Below are 14,852 nucleotides of genomic sequence, written 5' to 3'. Positions count from 1 at the left end.
TATGCCAGGCTGTAATCTAAGAACTGTATATGTAGAGATATAGATTGATATAAATAAAGATATAGATATAGATTACTTCTTTCAACCTGAACAAGAACTCAATTTTGCAGACGAGAAAACTGAGGCACAGAGAGGTTTACTAGATGCCCAAGATCACACAACTTGTAGGTAGAGGAACCTGGAATGCTCTTAGTCCTTAGTGTGAATGCATAACTGTTTCACTATACTAAGTGGCAGGGCTGTGATTCAATGACAGGTGGCTGACCCCAAAGCCCTGCTTACCTCATGCTAAATACTGTAGACCATTAAAAAAAATAAAATATGTATAATACAGGCTCTACACATTGGTGTACTTAAGGCAAAAAGAACATGTGTTCCTGCAGACTTGGCTGTTATCTTGTCCTCATGCCATTCCTAAGACCTGACTCTGAGTCTCTACAATGAGTGGATGGACCTGGACGCTCCTTGTGCCAATGCCAGAGAAATGCTCAACCACCTTCCAACAGTGAGAGTGGGCTACAGTGTATGGCATACCTCAGCCTTGACCACCCATTTTAAGAGCTTGAAATCAATTAAGTGTGGCCAGCATTAAAAAATGTTTCAGGAGAAAAGAATGGAATAGCAAAGGAATGCATCATATACCCTAAAGGTATGATGTTGTGAAATTTCTGTTTCAATTATATGTATATGTGGACACACATAGGTGTGTGATGTAATGTAAATGCAATCTATATATATAAAGCCTAAGCAACCAGCTGACCAGCCAGTAGCTATGTCATACACTGACCACCAGGGGGCATATGCTCAATGTAGGAGCTGCCGAGCTGCAGTCACTTGGCAGTGGTGGTTCTTGGCTGATGCATCTGAAACCAGAGAGGAGGGAGCCCGATTCTGGGGTGCATCATCTGAGAACTGCCCTCTCTCAATCTGGGACCCCTCGGGGGATGTCGGAGTCTGATCCCTGCAGGCCAGGCTGAGGGACCCCACCAGTGCACGAATCCGTGCACTGGGCCTCTAGTTTATTATAAACAAACCCAAAAGGAGAAATCTAAGACCAGAGTCTAATGGTTCCCGACCAAAGAGTGCTCTTATGGTTTATACAGTCCCAGGTCAAGTAAGCCAAGGCTACGGTGTCTAAAGATGGAGTGAACTAAGCAAAGCTCTGCCACCCTTGTGGCCATCAGATCCCCCAAATTGGAACTAGATTCATGTAGGATTAAACAAGAAGGCTGGAGCTAGCAGTTGAATATTTCAGGAAACTTCTTAATCCTCCCGGAAAATATAAGAAGAAACACAGACTACATGGAATTACATTTATTCAAGACTGTTCCCCTCACATGTTTAATCAGTTCTCCTGGGCTGTCAGAATGCAAATATCCTCTACATTTCTGTTCCTAATCTTACTAGGAATAATAATCATCACAGCACTTGAAGGAGTTCAAAGTCCTCAGGTCAATAGAATTATTTCGCAGGCTCTTCATCAAATATTACCATGAGCCAGAGGGGATTTTTTTTTCCAAACTATAGGAGAAAGTTTATTTAGAAAGAGGCAGAAGAAGGGCCCTTGGAGCTTAGGAGAGAGAAAGGTAAAGGTAACACGCTTTGGGGAAAGAGAGAAAGGAGAAAAGCATATATAGGGAATTTTATTTTATTTTTTGGGGGGGAGGAGGGAAAGAGGAAGATTGTTGTTTTGCTGTGTTTTTTTTTTTTTTTAACTTAGACTGAATCAAAATTTTACTTTTCAATTTGAGATTTGTTATTTCCACATTTCACGTGGGAAATTTTAAGTTGGGAGCAGATGGACGAAGTCAATTTTGACAATTAGGTGTCAAAAGGAGAGCCCTCCAAGAGCGTGGAGAAGACCCAAAGAAACACGGGAACCCTCGCACGGTTCCCAGATCTCGTCTGCAAGTGATGCTGTCCTGGGAAGCCTGGACACATTCCTCACCACACCCCTGAGACCTTGACTGAATATTTCTGAGGTGCGGCCCAGGAACTTGGGTTTCTTCCAAGCAAGTAAGTGATTAACTGGTTGGAGTGTGTGGTTCTGAACCCTGGCTGTCCATTAGAAATATGAGGCACTTTAATTACAGCAGATGCCTGGGTCCCTGCCCCAGGGAGTCCAACATTCTTTGTCTGGGGTAGAGACAGCCCTCGGTGTTTTGAAACACTCCTAAGGTGATTCAGTGTCAGCTAGAGTTGAAAACCTCCGGTGCAGAGGAGGATGTAGCAGCCCTGGTTTATAAAGCCAGTAGATTCATACCTGGACAGGTTTCCCCTGGTCGACCAGAGGGGCCGGGGGGACCGGGGAACCCAACAGCCCCCATTTCTCCATAGCGGCCAGGGAGTCCTGGATCCCCCGGAGGACCTGCCAAAAAGAATGACACTTGTGAATATATTATCGTATACCTAAATTTTAAAATCCACACACAAGTACTTTCTGTGATGCTTGCTGAAATACAACTAGGAGACTGCTTTACAGTTTCCCTCCATATTTTAAATGTTATATCTTAGATATGAGCCTTTCATCTGGTCTGCAGATGCATGACCTTGGAGTGGCGCTGTCTGTCATTGATTTAGGCCGCTCTGGTCTTGAAGGTGCCATCTTGGTAGGTCTTAGTCAAATGGTTTTACATATATTTTAATAGCTAAAAAACCCTACTCTCTGAAAGGTGACATAGTAAAAAAAAAAAAATCCTAGCATACAGTGTACATACTAAAATAAAATTTGATGTTGTCTGCTGTTAGAGATGAACCAAGATGTATAATTATAAATTCGCGCTAAAGTTCACCTATTTAGCCTGCCTTGTGTGCAAACTATGGCAATACTGGGCCATATTCCTCTGTCAGGGATACTCAAACCCCATTTCCACATTATTAATGGAGGACCTGGATGAAACACAAACCTTTGAGTGGAAGAGGTGGAGTCGTCAACACCCCTGGTGGTCCCGGGTATCCGCGGTCTCCAGGATCCCCCTGGAATCATTAATTCATTGGCTTTTCTTAGAAATAGGAATATTTTCTCATGTTGCCTAGCACTAAATAAATATTATAAGGACCAAGAGTCCATTCATATAAGAAATAAAGACTATAGGCTGACTAGAGAAACGGATAGTTCGTGGACTTCTAGGAAAAACAGGCATTCGACCTCTTCCCTAAGCACAGAAATAAATAACCAACTAGAAAAGTTCTCTCAAGAGAACTTTTCTAGTTGGTTATTTCTCACCAATTCTGCTCACTGGTTGAGCATCGGCCAATGGACTGAACGGTCTTGTGTTACAATCCAGTCAAGGGCATGTACCTAGGTTGCAGGCTTGATCTCCGCTTATGGGAGGCAACCAATCGATGTTTCTCACATCGATGTTTCTCTCTGTCTCTGCCCCTCCTTTCCACTCTCTCTAAAGATCAATGGAAAAAAAATATCCTCAGGTGAGGATTAACAAAAAAAGAAAATGTTTTTAACTCCAATAAAGTTATTCCATTCTCATAAATTAGATACCTCTGAAGCCATAAAGTTCCTTAAATATATCATGAGCATTAATGTCTGATTTGACACTCTAGGACAAATTCAAGACAAATTCAAATTATTCACCTACAAGAGCTGAATCCACATTTTATTTTAACAGCAAATATGGTCCCCTTCATTGTGTCCTCTTAGTGCTACCATGGCTTGTCCTGGGCTAGAGCTGAATGTAAGGTCACAGAGGTTGCAAAGAAACAATTCAGTGGTGGTAAAAGCAAAGAGCTCTCCACAGCTCCCTCTGGTTTTAATCAAGATGCTGTATGATCCCCATGGAAATTTTTTAACTTTCAAAAGGATCATTGTTTAAATGTAAAATGTAATCATTACAACATGCAATAAAATAATACATACAAAATTAACTCTGTCTCTTTCAAAAGTTATATTTTTGAATCATTCTTTGAAATATTTTTTAAAACCTATATTGTACAACATAAGGGATGTGGAATTTTGTCAGGTGGATACTCTAACAGGTTCACTTTTTTTTTACCTTTGGACCAGGAAATCCAAATGACCCAGGAGTTCCAAATAGTCCTTGTTCACCCTATAAATAACCAGAAACATGTCTTTTATAAAAAATGTAATTAGGTGACAAATTATCTCATTGTCATTTAATTTGAGCGACACACTCTCACAGAGATTCTGTGCAAAATCTTAATATCTTAACACTACTTTGGGGTTGCAGCAGTTTTGTGCTTTAGTCTTTGCACCCACAGCTAAAACATGTAATTCGTAAAGTGAATATGTCTCCCTTTCCAATTCTGCATGTGTGTTTGCATGCACTGGTCCAACTTTTGAATGACACTCAATTTCATTTACTAATGAAAGTGTATTTATCCTATCCATACTGTACACTTACCTTTAATCCTGGAAAACCTGGAGATCCATAGGAGCCAGGGATACCCTAATAAATTCACACAAAAAATGACACAAACTGAATTAAATTAAAATGCATGCACCAGCTCAAGGAATCCTGTTTCATGTGATGGGATTGCAACAGGCATAGTTCATCTTATCCACTAAGGTTGTTGAATAAAAGAAAATAAATATAAAGTAGATTTCATTTCTTTATCACATTTACTATTTTAATTGGTCTTTAGTCTTATTTTTAAAAATGTATGTCCTCACCAGTACTTTAAATTAAAAACATATTTTGTTGTTGTTACTATTCCATTTTAGTTTATTTAACTTAATCCTTGCATTTGTCTAAAAATCTTTGAAATCATTGCAATATAATTTGCCTACAGATTAACAGTTGCTCTAAGCATTGTCAGCAATAAAAATTACCATGGAAGCCAATTTTGTCCCACTCAGCACTAAATCTAGAGCCAAATAAACCCAATACCCATGCCCACGGGGTCTGGCCTCGATAGTCACTCTGTGAATGGGGACCACATTAGTGACATGTGTGGTGATGTTTGAGGCCTGATTCTGTGCTTCTTTTTTAGCTCCTGCCCCTACATCAGTACTTTCTTTTATCAAATAGGATTAAATGAACAATTCCAAGCTACTATCACACTGACACTGAGCCAGACAGGAAATGCCACAATCCTGGTACTTTCCTCCAATTCTTCTATCTCCTGCTTGCCAGTTTTATCTAAATGATGTCAATAGAAGGGGTGTTTTGGGACTTTGAGCTATTACACAATTCTTGTTGTCAAAAATCTATTGTTCCTATTTGAAACAATCCCATTTTTGAGCTCTCAGAAGTAGTGATCTAGCTTTATAAAAATGTAAGAAAGAAATGCCTCCATACTCACTGAAGTTAAGGGTGGCATGAACGATCCTTACCCGAGGGCCTGGGAAGCCAGGGATGCCCTTTTCTCCTTTCTCCCCAATACCAGGTTCTCCCTTAGAAAGATGGCATTTACAGGGGTTCAAACAATAATATTTCAGCAATAGGGAATGCAAACACAAAATGAGAAATAAAAACTGTTGCCATCAAGTTAAAGAAATCAACACTTTATAATAGAAACCCTACAGGATTATGATAAAATAGTGACAAATTCTAGTAACATATATTGACATTTAAAGCAATGATAAAGAACACAATTTTAAAAAAATTAAGATAGCACATCATACACTTTTTTTTTTAAAGTGACTTCAATAAATTACCTTGGGTCCTGGAGGTCCTGGAGGTCCAATCATTCCAGGTATTCCTTTTACACCCTAAAAGTCATAATGAATGTAATCTGGCTTATTATTATTATTTTATCCATTGCATTCCATCTCAGAAATTGTCTTTAAGCATCCATTGTATTAATTTTTAAAATAAGAAATTACTCTTCAACTGTCGCTAATTAGTAACTAAGGTCCAGGAGCACCTATGAGCCTGACATTGTTCGGACCAGTTCTGTGTGAGAGGTGTGACATCTGGGGCACAGGTGGGGAATGACCATGGAGCCACGGCCACAGATGCACACTGGAAATGCAGCCACTGAGAGAAATGTCTCATTTTGAGCCAATTAGTAAAATTTAATCCAGTAACTGAACATCATCAACAGAACCTGCATGTGGCATCCATAACATCAGCACTGGAGGCTAACAGAGGAATTGATCCTTACCAAGAGTGCATTATGTGCCCAGTTCTATGCATCAGCTTCCTTTTCTATCATCAAAACATCAAGCCCAGATGTAACATCTAAAGACAACTGGACTTATAGTGTTTTTGTCAGCCCACATACCAAAGACAATATTAATGCGGCATATTTGCTGAAGGACATGTTACTGGTGAGCAGCCCAACCTAGGTCTGGGTAAACTTGAAAACACTGGTAATCTTTTCAAGCCTCATTTTCCAACTCTGTACATGGGGCTAATTGTACAAGCCTGTTAAGGTGGGGTTGGGATTAATGCAGTGATGGGTGTAGGTGCTCAGGACTTGGCTGGCTCAGGTACGTGTTCAAGCAATGGTGGCTATTACCACTTTACCAAAGTAACATAGGGACTGGAAATTACCTTTTCTCCTTTATAGAGACAAGAATCAGGTGGCTGTACCAGTAGGGTCGGTCCAGGAAAACCTTGCTGGCCAACCTCACCCTTGAAAAAAAAATCAAGATAATAGAAATTTCATATAAACTTTATTTTGAAGTAAAATTTAGTACAAGGAAGACTTTCACCCATGGATTGGGATGTAATGCTTAAAATCCTGTGTGTCATGGATTTAAAACTAAAACCATGACATATAAATGATGTAATTTTAAATATTTATTGTTTTTCATAACTAATACACACTTGTTGTTAAAAATAAATTAAAAAAATAAAAGTGCCCCATAATCTTACCATCCTAGAGATAATCTCCATTAAAATAAGTCTATATTTTAGAGTCCTCTTGTTATTGTTGTAGTTTTTATAAAATTGAGCGTACACTTTTGTCACCTGAACTTTCTGTTCAATATTATATCATAGGCGCCTCCCCACATCAGGACGTGTTCCAATATGTCTTTGGCAATGTGACATTTTGTTAAATGGCTGTACACCATGCACCCAACCAGACTGGGACTCCCTGAGAGAGGGGATCCCGTCTGTCCTGCTAAAGCCCCACACCCAGCACCGTGCTGGTCTGGCACAGAGCAGATGCCAGTTTCTGAACTATTTGCCCACAGTTGTTGAAAGAGCCATTCCCCAACTGCTACACATTCAGGCTTTTGCCAGAGGAGCTGCCATTTTGAAACATGGTAGCTTGTCTTGCCAACATCCATGTTTCAGTGGAAAGGGCTGTCAATGTGAGAGAGGGAGGCAGCGGGGATCGTGTATTGCTAAGGGCTCTGGTTCCGGTTATTTACGTTTTTATTTATGTGTAAAACTTGGGATTTTGATAAAATTATAACATTAAGGCAAGCAAATCAGTAATTAAACAAAACTGCTACTCCGAATATAATAGTATCAAAAATGTTCACTCTCTTCCTGCTGGGGTGAAGTGTATCATATAAATGAACTTGAGTTTAGAGTTTAATTTTGTCAGAACTGTCATTTTATAGTCAAGGGTAATGGTACCATAATAATTCAGCAAAGAAAAGTTCGCAGCCATTAAATTGGGCAGCGATGAGACAATGAACGCAGTTATGTGATCATCAGAGCAGCCTCCACTACCGGGCAGCACATACATGTCAACATCTGCTCTCCAGGCAAAAGGGGTTCTTACCGGGTCTCCCATCTGCCCCTTGACTCCCATGCCAGGATTGCCCTGAGAAAGAAAAAAATAAATTAACTGAATTGATTTTGAATATTACAGGAATAATTACAACCAAGACTTCTGGCCAAGCAATTTTTTGAAGTTCACTTATTAAATGCACTGTGAGGTCTAGTGAGAGGAAAGACATCATCCCAACAGACATCAGTGGTCGTTTAGTCTCACTGTACCTGGGTCCTATTTGTATATTTTCCTCATGGCTGCCTACCTTCACACCCGGACTCCCAGGATGGCCCGGAGGCCCCTAAATCAATGGCAAAAACACAAATCACAGATCAGTTGCAGAAACCAGAATGCGTCTTTGTTGGTTGTCCCAATTCCTCTTTAGGAACCCCCTAATTTACTTAAAAACACCCATGGGCTTCACCCATGGGGGAGGCTGCTTGTTATACCCACCCCCCGGGAGGGGCCCATGCTTCTCGATGGACTCACGCAGGTAAGGAGTGGGCGTGCACTGATTCATCAGGTGATGTCCTCTCAAACAGCCCACCTGTGCCTGACCCAAGATGGGAACTTGGTTTTTAGAGGGGCAGATGAATGGGGCTGTACTTACCGGTAACCCCGGCTCTCCTGGGGATCCCATTGGGCCTGCTGGTCCTCTAGCACCCCTTGATCCCTAAATATGAGAAAAATCAGTGCATTTTTTACCCAAATCCATAATCATCATTCACAGCAAGAGCTGCATGTAATCCCAAGTGGATATAAATTTCCAAAGGAATCACAGTCCCAACACATCCCCCAGCTATCTTCCCAGCAGCTCTGCCTCGGATGTAGGGCACAGAGCTCCATGGGCCAATCACTCCGGCAGGTGTGACAAATTCCTATGTCAGGATCAAATTCAACACCAGAAATCAATCTACTTACTTACAGATAAATTTTGTAATAGCATAGGTAGAGAACAAAGAAATTTGTTACTGGCTACCCCTAAATTCCATATATAACTCTGATATACAACAGGATGCTTTTTAGTTTTTAATATTAATTAGCATTAATATATGAAAATATGAATGTATTTATATTCTTTAATATATTTTTAAGCATGCCCTTTCAGATCAGTGTGAATAGAAATGCTGTCCCCAATTTGAGATCACGATGGTTAAGCCAGAAGTCAACTTTCTGTAACCTATAAGTTGTGGCATAATTACAGAGATTCACACAGACAGCTGTGGAGAAAGGCACTCTGCTCTCCTACTGACCCTGCCCAGGTCAAATGATTTGCAAGTGTGCAATGAAATTGTTCTCTTCAGGAGGATAAATTTGTTTTTATTTTAACAGCAACATCAAGGTCTCTCATTAATGACGTAGAACCAAGCTTCGGAAGTAGGAAGGAAATCAACCTGGGTAAGTACTCCTGTCTATAGCCAGAAGTCACCAAGCAAAATTATGGGTTAACAACTGGGAGGTGGAAATTGATTTAAGTTGTGATCTTGTAAACATTGATGAATTGGAAAGACTAATATAATCATTGAGTTACAAATTTCAGGGAGATGAAAATGGTCCTAAATTTTAAATACGATACGCAATGACTGATTCAGCAGTCTTTCCACCTGACATATATTAGTGTCTGGGCAGACTTCTCTTCTAAATATCAATGACTGTATGTACATCAGCAAATGATTATTGAAATATAGAAGAGGGAGGTAATTGGAAGCTTGCCAAGGTTCCAGGACAGCCTCAGGTGTGACCTGTGCAGTCAGATGGGGTTTCGTGCTTGACTTCATGCTCTGCTCTCACCACCTTGACATTCTTCATACTTTTTGAACACGGGACCTACATGTTCATTTTGCGCTGGGGGGGGGGGGGGTCCCGCACATTTTTCGGCTGGTCCTGCTGTGATACATACAAACTATGGGGACAGAAGGCTATCTGGGATCACACAAAAGCACATGCCCGCTCAGACTTACTGGTAAGCCGGGAGGTCCTGGGTTCCCTCTGTCACCCTGCAATAATGACACATTGCTTTAAAAGAGCAACACCATTTCCTAAAACACATGATGTAAAAGTAGACACACACACACACAGGGTTTGGCCTAACGTGCAGTCTGTTCAATTTTTCCCGGTTGAGAAGACAACTGTGGAGGGCTCTGTGGAGATGATCATGGGCCTCCATTCTTAGGCCCGAATTCTGCTTCTACTCAGCTGAAACCAGAGGCAGGTGCTGGCGTCCTGAGCATGTGGAATCAAGATGAGGTTTCAGCTTTCAATTTAAAATGTTCTAAACCCAATGGTCCCGTTTCATCACAGTCTGTCTCTGGTCCACGTGCCAGACCCTGCCTCCCTTTATAGACACCCTGCTCCAATGGTCATCCTAGAGTAAAGGTAAAGGGAATGGCGTGAAATTCTTTCCCCGCTGCCTCTGTGCAAATCCACCACTTTGTGACTCTGCCCTGAGACTCCACTTACTCTAAAGAATCAAAGGGGCTGCAGGCTCTTTTTCAAATGTAAAATATAACATATTGTAAAATATATGTTAGATAAAAGTTTACATTTTAACTATTTTTAAGTGGACAGTCCTGTGACATTAAGTACATTCACACTGTTGTGCAGCCATCATGACCATCCATCTCCAAAGCTTCTCCATCTTCCCCAATGTAAACTCTTCCCAGTTTACAATAAATACTAACTCCCCATCCCCCTCCTCCAGCCTCTGGCAAAAACCTTCCTATGTCCTGTCTCTATGAATCTGAGTACTCTAGGAACCTCATATAAATGGAATCACACATTATTTGTCCTTCTGTGACCCGCTCATTTCACTCAGCATGATGACCTCAAGGTTCATCTATGTTGTAACATGAGTCAGGATACTCTTCTCTTTAAAGACTGAGCAATATTCCATTGTATGTATATATCACTTTCTGTTTATCCATTCATTCCTCAGTGGACACTTGGGTTGCTTGCATCTTTTGCCTATTGTGAATAGTGCAGCTATGACCTTAGGTATACAAATATCTGCTCTTTGAGTCCCTGCTTTCATTTCTTTTGGGTATAGAATTGCTTAATTATAGGTTAATTATGCAATTATTTTTTTGAGGAATCACCATACCATTTTGCACAGCAGCTGCACCATATACATTCCCACCAGCAATGCACAAGGGCTCCAATTTCTCCACAGAGTTGCCAACACTTAATATTTTCCATTTTTTAAAAATAATAACCATCCAAATGTGTGTGAAGTGGATATAGGCTCTCAAGACCATTGTTTCTCCAAGGTTGTTAACCCTGTTTCTCCTTAAGATGATGAATTCTCTATATCCACATTCCCTTCTTTCTTACCTGTTCTCTCTTGCACAATTATAAAGAAAAATACCCACCACAACTCCTATTGTACAGCAAATGTATAGTTTACAATATAAATTATTATAACAGATCATCAGCACTGGTAAGATAGGGTAGATATTATTTTAATTTCCTTCCACAAATAAGGAAAATGAGGCTCGGAGAGGTTAATGGGTTACTTAAAATCACAGTAGTAGATAAGTGTCAGTTTACTTCTTCTAATACACATGCTGGTTCCTAGATGACCCTGCTTTTAATACTAAGTTTATTAATAGAGTGTTTAAGCCATAAAAAAGCATAATTTTTATTATCTAACAAGTATAGATAGGCATAGAGGCCACACACAAATACTGCGAGCTCATTAAAGGGATCCCCACTCCAGTGGCATGGAACTCAGGGTTTAGTAGGAGCAACCTAGAGCTAGTCTTATCTAATTGTTGTAAAATATTCTACCTTATGACAAGTGATCGTGTCATGAAAATGTACTGTATCTCTCCTCCTGACTTATTCTTTCTAGTGATCTCCTTCTTCTTGTCCACAGCTACTTGTTTTAGCGTGATGAAGTGGTCATTCAAGAGCTTATTTCTGAATATTTGTATACCATTCATTGCTAGAAACACAAAAGCATTTAATTTACCAAGGAGAGTACTATAAGGTTTCCATAATTTTCCAGTTCAATAGTGATAACTTCTAGTATACTGGGGTGCAAGTATTCATATCGCATTTTAACTACAAATAAAACAGTGCTTCCCAACTGGGAGTAATTTTTCTTCCCAAGGGGACCCTTGGTAATGTCTGGAGATATTGCGTGGGTGGAGGTTGCTACTGGCATCTAACAGGTAGAGGCCAGAGATACTGTTTCATATTCTACAGTCCATAGGCCAGCCCTCACACAAGTGACTATCTGGCCCCAAATGTCAATAGTGCCAAGGTTGAGAAACCCTGAAATGGTGTCTCCATTGCCACTCTGCAAAAAATAGTGGAGAGGTGTGTGTTGGAATGTTACAGCTGGAGCAGCTAAAGCCAAGTGCTTCACACAAGAAGAATGGTGCCATCCAGAGGGCCAGGGTGAGGATAAAAACCAGCGTGCCACCTGGCCAGTGTGGCTCAGTTGTTGAGCGTCAGCCCATGAACCAAAAGGTCACTGGTTTGATTCCTGGTCAGGGCACATGCTCAGGTTGTGGGCTCGATCCCCAGTAGGGGGCGTGCAGGAGGCAGCCGATCAATGATGTTTCTCTCTGATCAATATTTCTATCTCTCTATCTCTTTTCCTTCTTCTCTCTCTAAAAATTAATAAACATACTTTTTTAAAAACCCAGCATGCTCAGGAAAATTTCAAAGGGAATCTCAGTTCATATGTTTCCTGTATGGGTTTACCTATGTTGGGGAAAAATTATTTTAAAGCCACCATGATCAGAATGCTTACCTGACTACCTTTAATGCCACCTAAAATGAACACTGAATTTCCTTTTTCTCCTTTTTCCCCAGGAAAGCCCTGAAAATAAAACATTCACTTAAGAGTGGAGAAAAGCACATTACTATTTTAGCATTTTATTTCCCATGTGAAATATTACTCACCAATAAAATTACCATTATAGGCATATTTCACTAGTGAAGATTTCTTTATTCTCTTCGTTGTCATTATCACCTTAAGGTTCTCATATATAGTTATTCAATATTCAGTTAAAATCTATTAAGAAACCTCCAAAGATAGAGGATCTACTAGTATATTTATATTATAAATATATGGTATATATGTGTAGTTTATATCTAGTATATACTAATGTATTAATATATATTTATTAATTATACAGCAGGGAAATTGTACAACATGATGCACATGTATTATTCTTATAAGTAAACATTGCAGTTGTCGCCGAAACCGGTTTGGCTCAGTAGATAGAGCGTTGGCCTGCGGACTCAAGGGTCCCAGGTTCGATTCCGGTCAAGGGCATATACCTTGGTTGCGGGCACATCCCCAGTAGGGGGTGTGCAAGAGGCAGCTGATCGATGTTTCTCTCTCATCGATGTTTCTAACTCTCTATCGCTCTCTCTTCCTCTCTGTAAAAAATCAATAAAATATATTTTTTAAAAAAACAAAAAACATTGCAGTTGTCAATAATATGCCATAGAAACAGTTGTTTAAAAATTTAGTTTATTTATTTCACTATTTGTATTTAAAATAGAGCCTATGCACCCTTTATAAGATTAACTTTTAAAAGTCAGCATGTTCCTTTTGTAAGTTTTTTGTATGTAGCTGCACATTTACTTAGGGTATTTTAAAAAAAGTGAATGAAATACCTCAGTGTATTCTTTTTCCCCCAAAAGTTTCCACACTTGATATCTTAATATCCCATATATTAATATACCTCAACTGGGTTACCACATAAAAATTTTAACCCTTTTCATATATCAAGCTCCTACAAAAGACATGCAGATGTCAAAGTTAACCCCTCTTGGAAGAGTGCCTGGCTTTGCTTCTGATGGGAGAGACTCCTGGTTTAATGGTAAGCTCCTCACCAGTTCCCTTGAGCAATCAGATTGCCTGCACAGGCAGTCCTTTTCCCCCATAGTTCCAAAAGGCATGGATTTCAGTCCCACGTTTGAGTAAAAGAGCACCAGTCCTCCAACTAAATGGTTCGAAATCCAGTTACCACTGCATTAACTGAGTAACTGCATGGAGCACAAACTTCACTGCTAGCTCATGGGTCCACAGATCACCCCTAAGTGACATGGGAATCATGATCACTGACTGATCACATCACTCCATTCAAAGTCTGTTGTGACGGGTTCCTGCACATCTGCTAGTTCACACACACAGGTCTGCAGTGAACCCTGAATGATAAACAACGTAAGCTTTGTCCTATGACAGCAGCCAGGAGCATCTCAATGGCACATCCATCGGGTCATATGGCTTCCTCCCTTAAAACCACCCAGAGCTTTCTTATGGCATGGGAAAGAAAACCCAGCCTCCTTCCATAGTCTACAAGACCTCAGGTGTCCTAGGTCCTGCCCGCCTCTGTCCTCATCCTCCAGCCACCCCACCTGTTCACCATGCTCCCCCACACTTGTATTAACTCTGTTTCTTGAGCACACCAAGCCTGTTCCCACTGTGGGGCCTTTCACTTAAGACTCCCATTAGGATAAGCTGTGAGTGGTCTTACTGGGGGGCCTTCTGGGCCAGGAGCTCCTCTTTCTCCTGGAAACCCTGGATCACCTCTTGAGCCATTGCAGCCATTCATGCCAGGTTTGCCTCTGAATCCAGGAGGCCCTGGGTGCCCCTACAGGAAACAAAATGATAAGTGAAGCACTGTTTTGCAAGAATACTATAAGACAAGGATTATGCAGTATGAGTACCCAAATTATGGCAATGATGACTCACATGCCACTTAATTTTGTGAAACTTCTGTCCCCATCCACAGTGCTTTGTGGTATATTAAAAATCAATAAGTACATTTTAATATGCCCCAATTCAAATTCATTCAGTTTGGAGTATTCTGGAGATTTGGGAGGAACCTACCTTTAAATCCTTAGAAAGACTTTAATGACTAGTAAAGCTCCCCAAAATACCTCTTCCTTCTTTCATGTGGCTTTCATATTAGAAACGAGAGTCTTAAACACACTTCCAAAAGTTAGGACTCGTCAGTAAATAAAAACTGTCATTATGAGTAGGCATGTGTATATATATTTTTTGAACATGTGATTGTAAGGGTTTCGAGGAGTGTTTGAAAAAGTGGAGAAAATGTAGGGATACTTACAGGTATACCATCCAAACCTGGAAATCCAGGAACACCAGTGGGACCCTAAAATTCCAGGCGATAAAACAAAGTTATAAAAATTACTAAGTGATCAGACTAACAAGTTAA

General features: G+C 40.3%; 1 protein-coding gene across 1 annotated transcript in view; it reads right to left on the bottom strand.

Annotated features, from left to right (window-relative positions):
* Nucleotides 1-14,852, bottom strand: part of COL4A4 (collagen type IV alpha 4 chain) — a 108,289-nt gene that overhangs the window by 57,164 nt on the left and 36,273 nt on the right. Inside the window, exons 6-19 of the mRNA XM_054722994.1 lie at nt 14,745-14,789; nt 14,151-14,267; nt 12,413-12,481; nt 9,615-9,650; nt 8,264-8,326; nt 7,919-7,954; nt 7,663-7,704; nt 6,477-6,557; nt 5,636-5,689; nt 5,312-5,371; nt 4,380-4,424; nt 4,011-4,064; nt 2,907-2,976; nt 2,264-2,368 (exon numbers count right to left, since the gene is read on the bottom strand). Coding sequence (XP_054578969.1) covers nt 2,264-2,368; nt 2,907-2,976; nt 4,011-4,064; nt 4,380-4,424; nt 5,312-5,371; nt 5,636-5,689; nt 6,477-6,557; nt 7,663-7,704; nt 7,919-7,954; nt 8,264-8,326; nt 9,615-9,650; nt 12,413-12,481; nt 14,151-14,267; nt 14,745-14,789 — 877 coding nt within the window. The remainder of the gene's footprint in view (nt 1-2,263; nt 2,369-2,906; nt 2,977-4,010; nt 4,065-4,379; nt 4,425-5,311; nt 5,372-5,635; nt 5,690-6,476; nt 6,558-7,662; nt 7,705-7,918; nt 7,955-8,263; nt 8,327-9,614; nt 9,651-12,412; nt 12,482-14,150; nt 14,268-14,744; nt 14,790-14,852) is intronic.

Source organism: Eptesicus fuscus, chromosome 11 (assembly GCF_027574615.1).
Source record: "Eptesicus fuscus isolate TK198812 chromosome 11, DD_ASM_mEF_20220401, whole genome shotgun sequence".
NCBI lineage: Eukaryota > Metazoa > Chordata > Mammalia > Chiroptera > Vespertilionidae > Eptesicus > Eptesicus fuscus.
The sequence above is the reverse complement of the archived record's forward strand: the minus strand, read 5'-3'. Positions and strand labels throughout refer to the sequence as shown.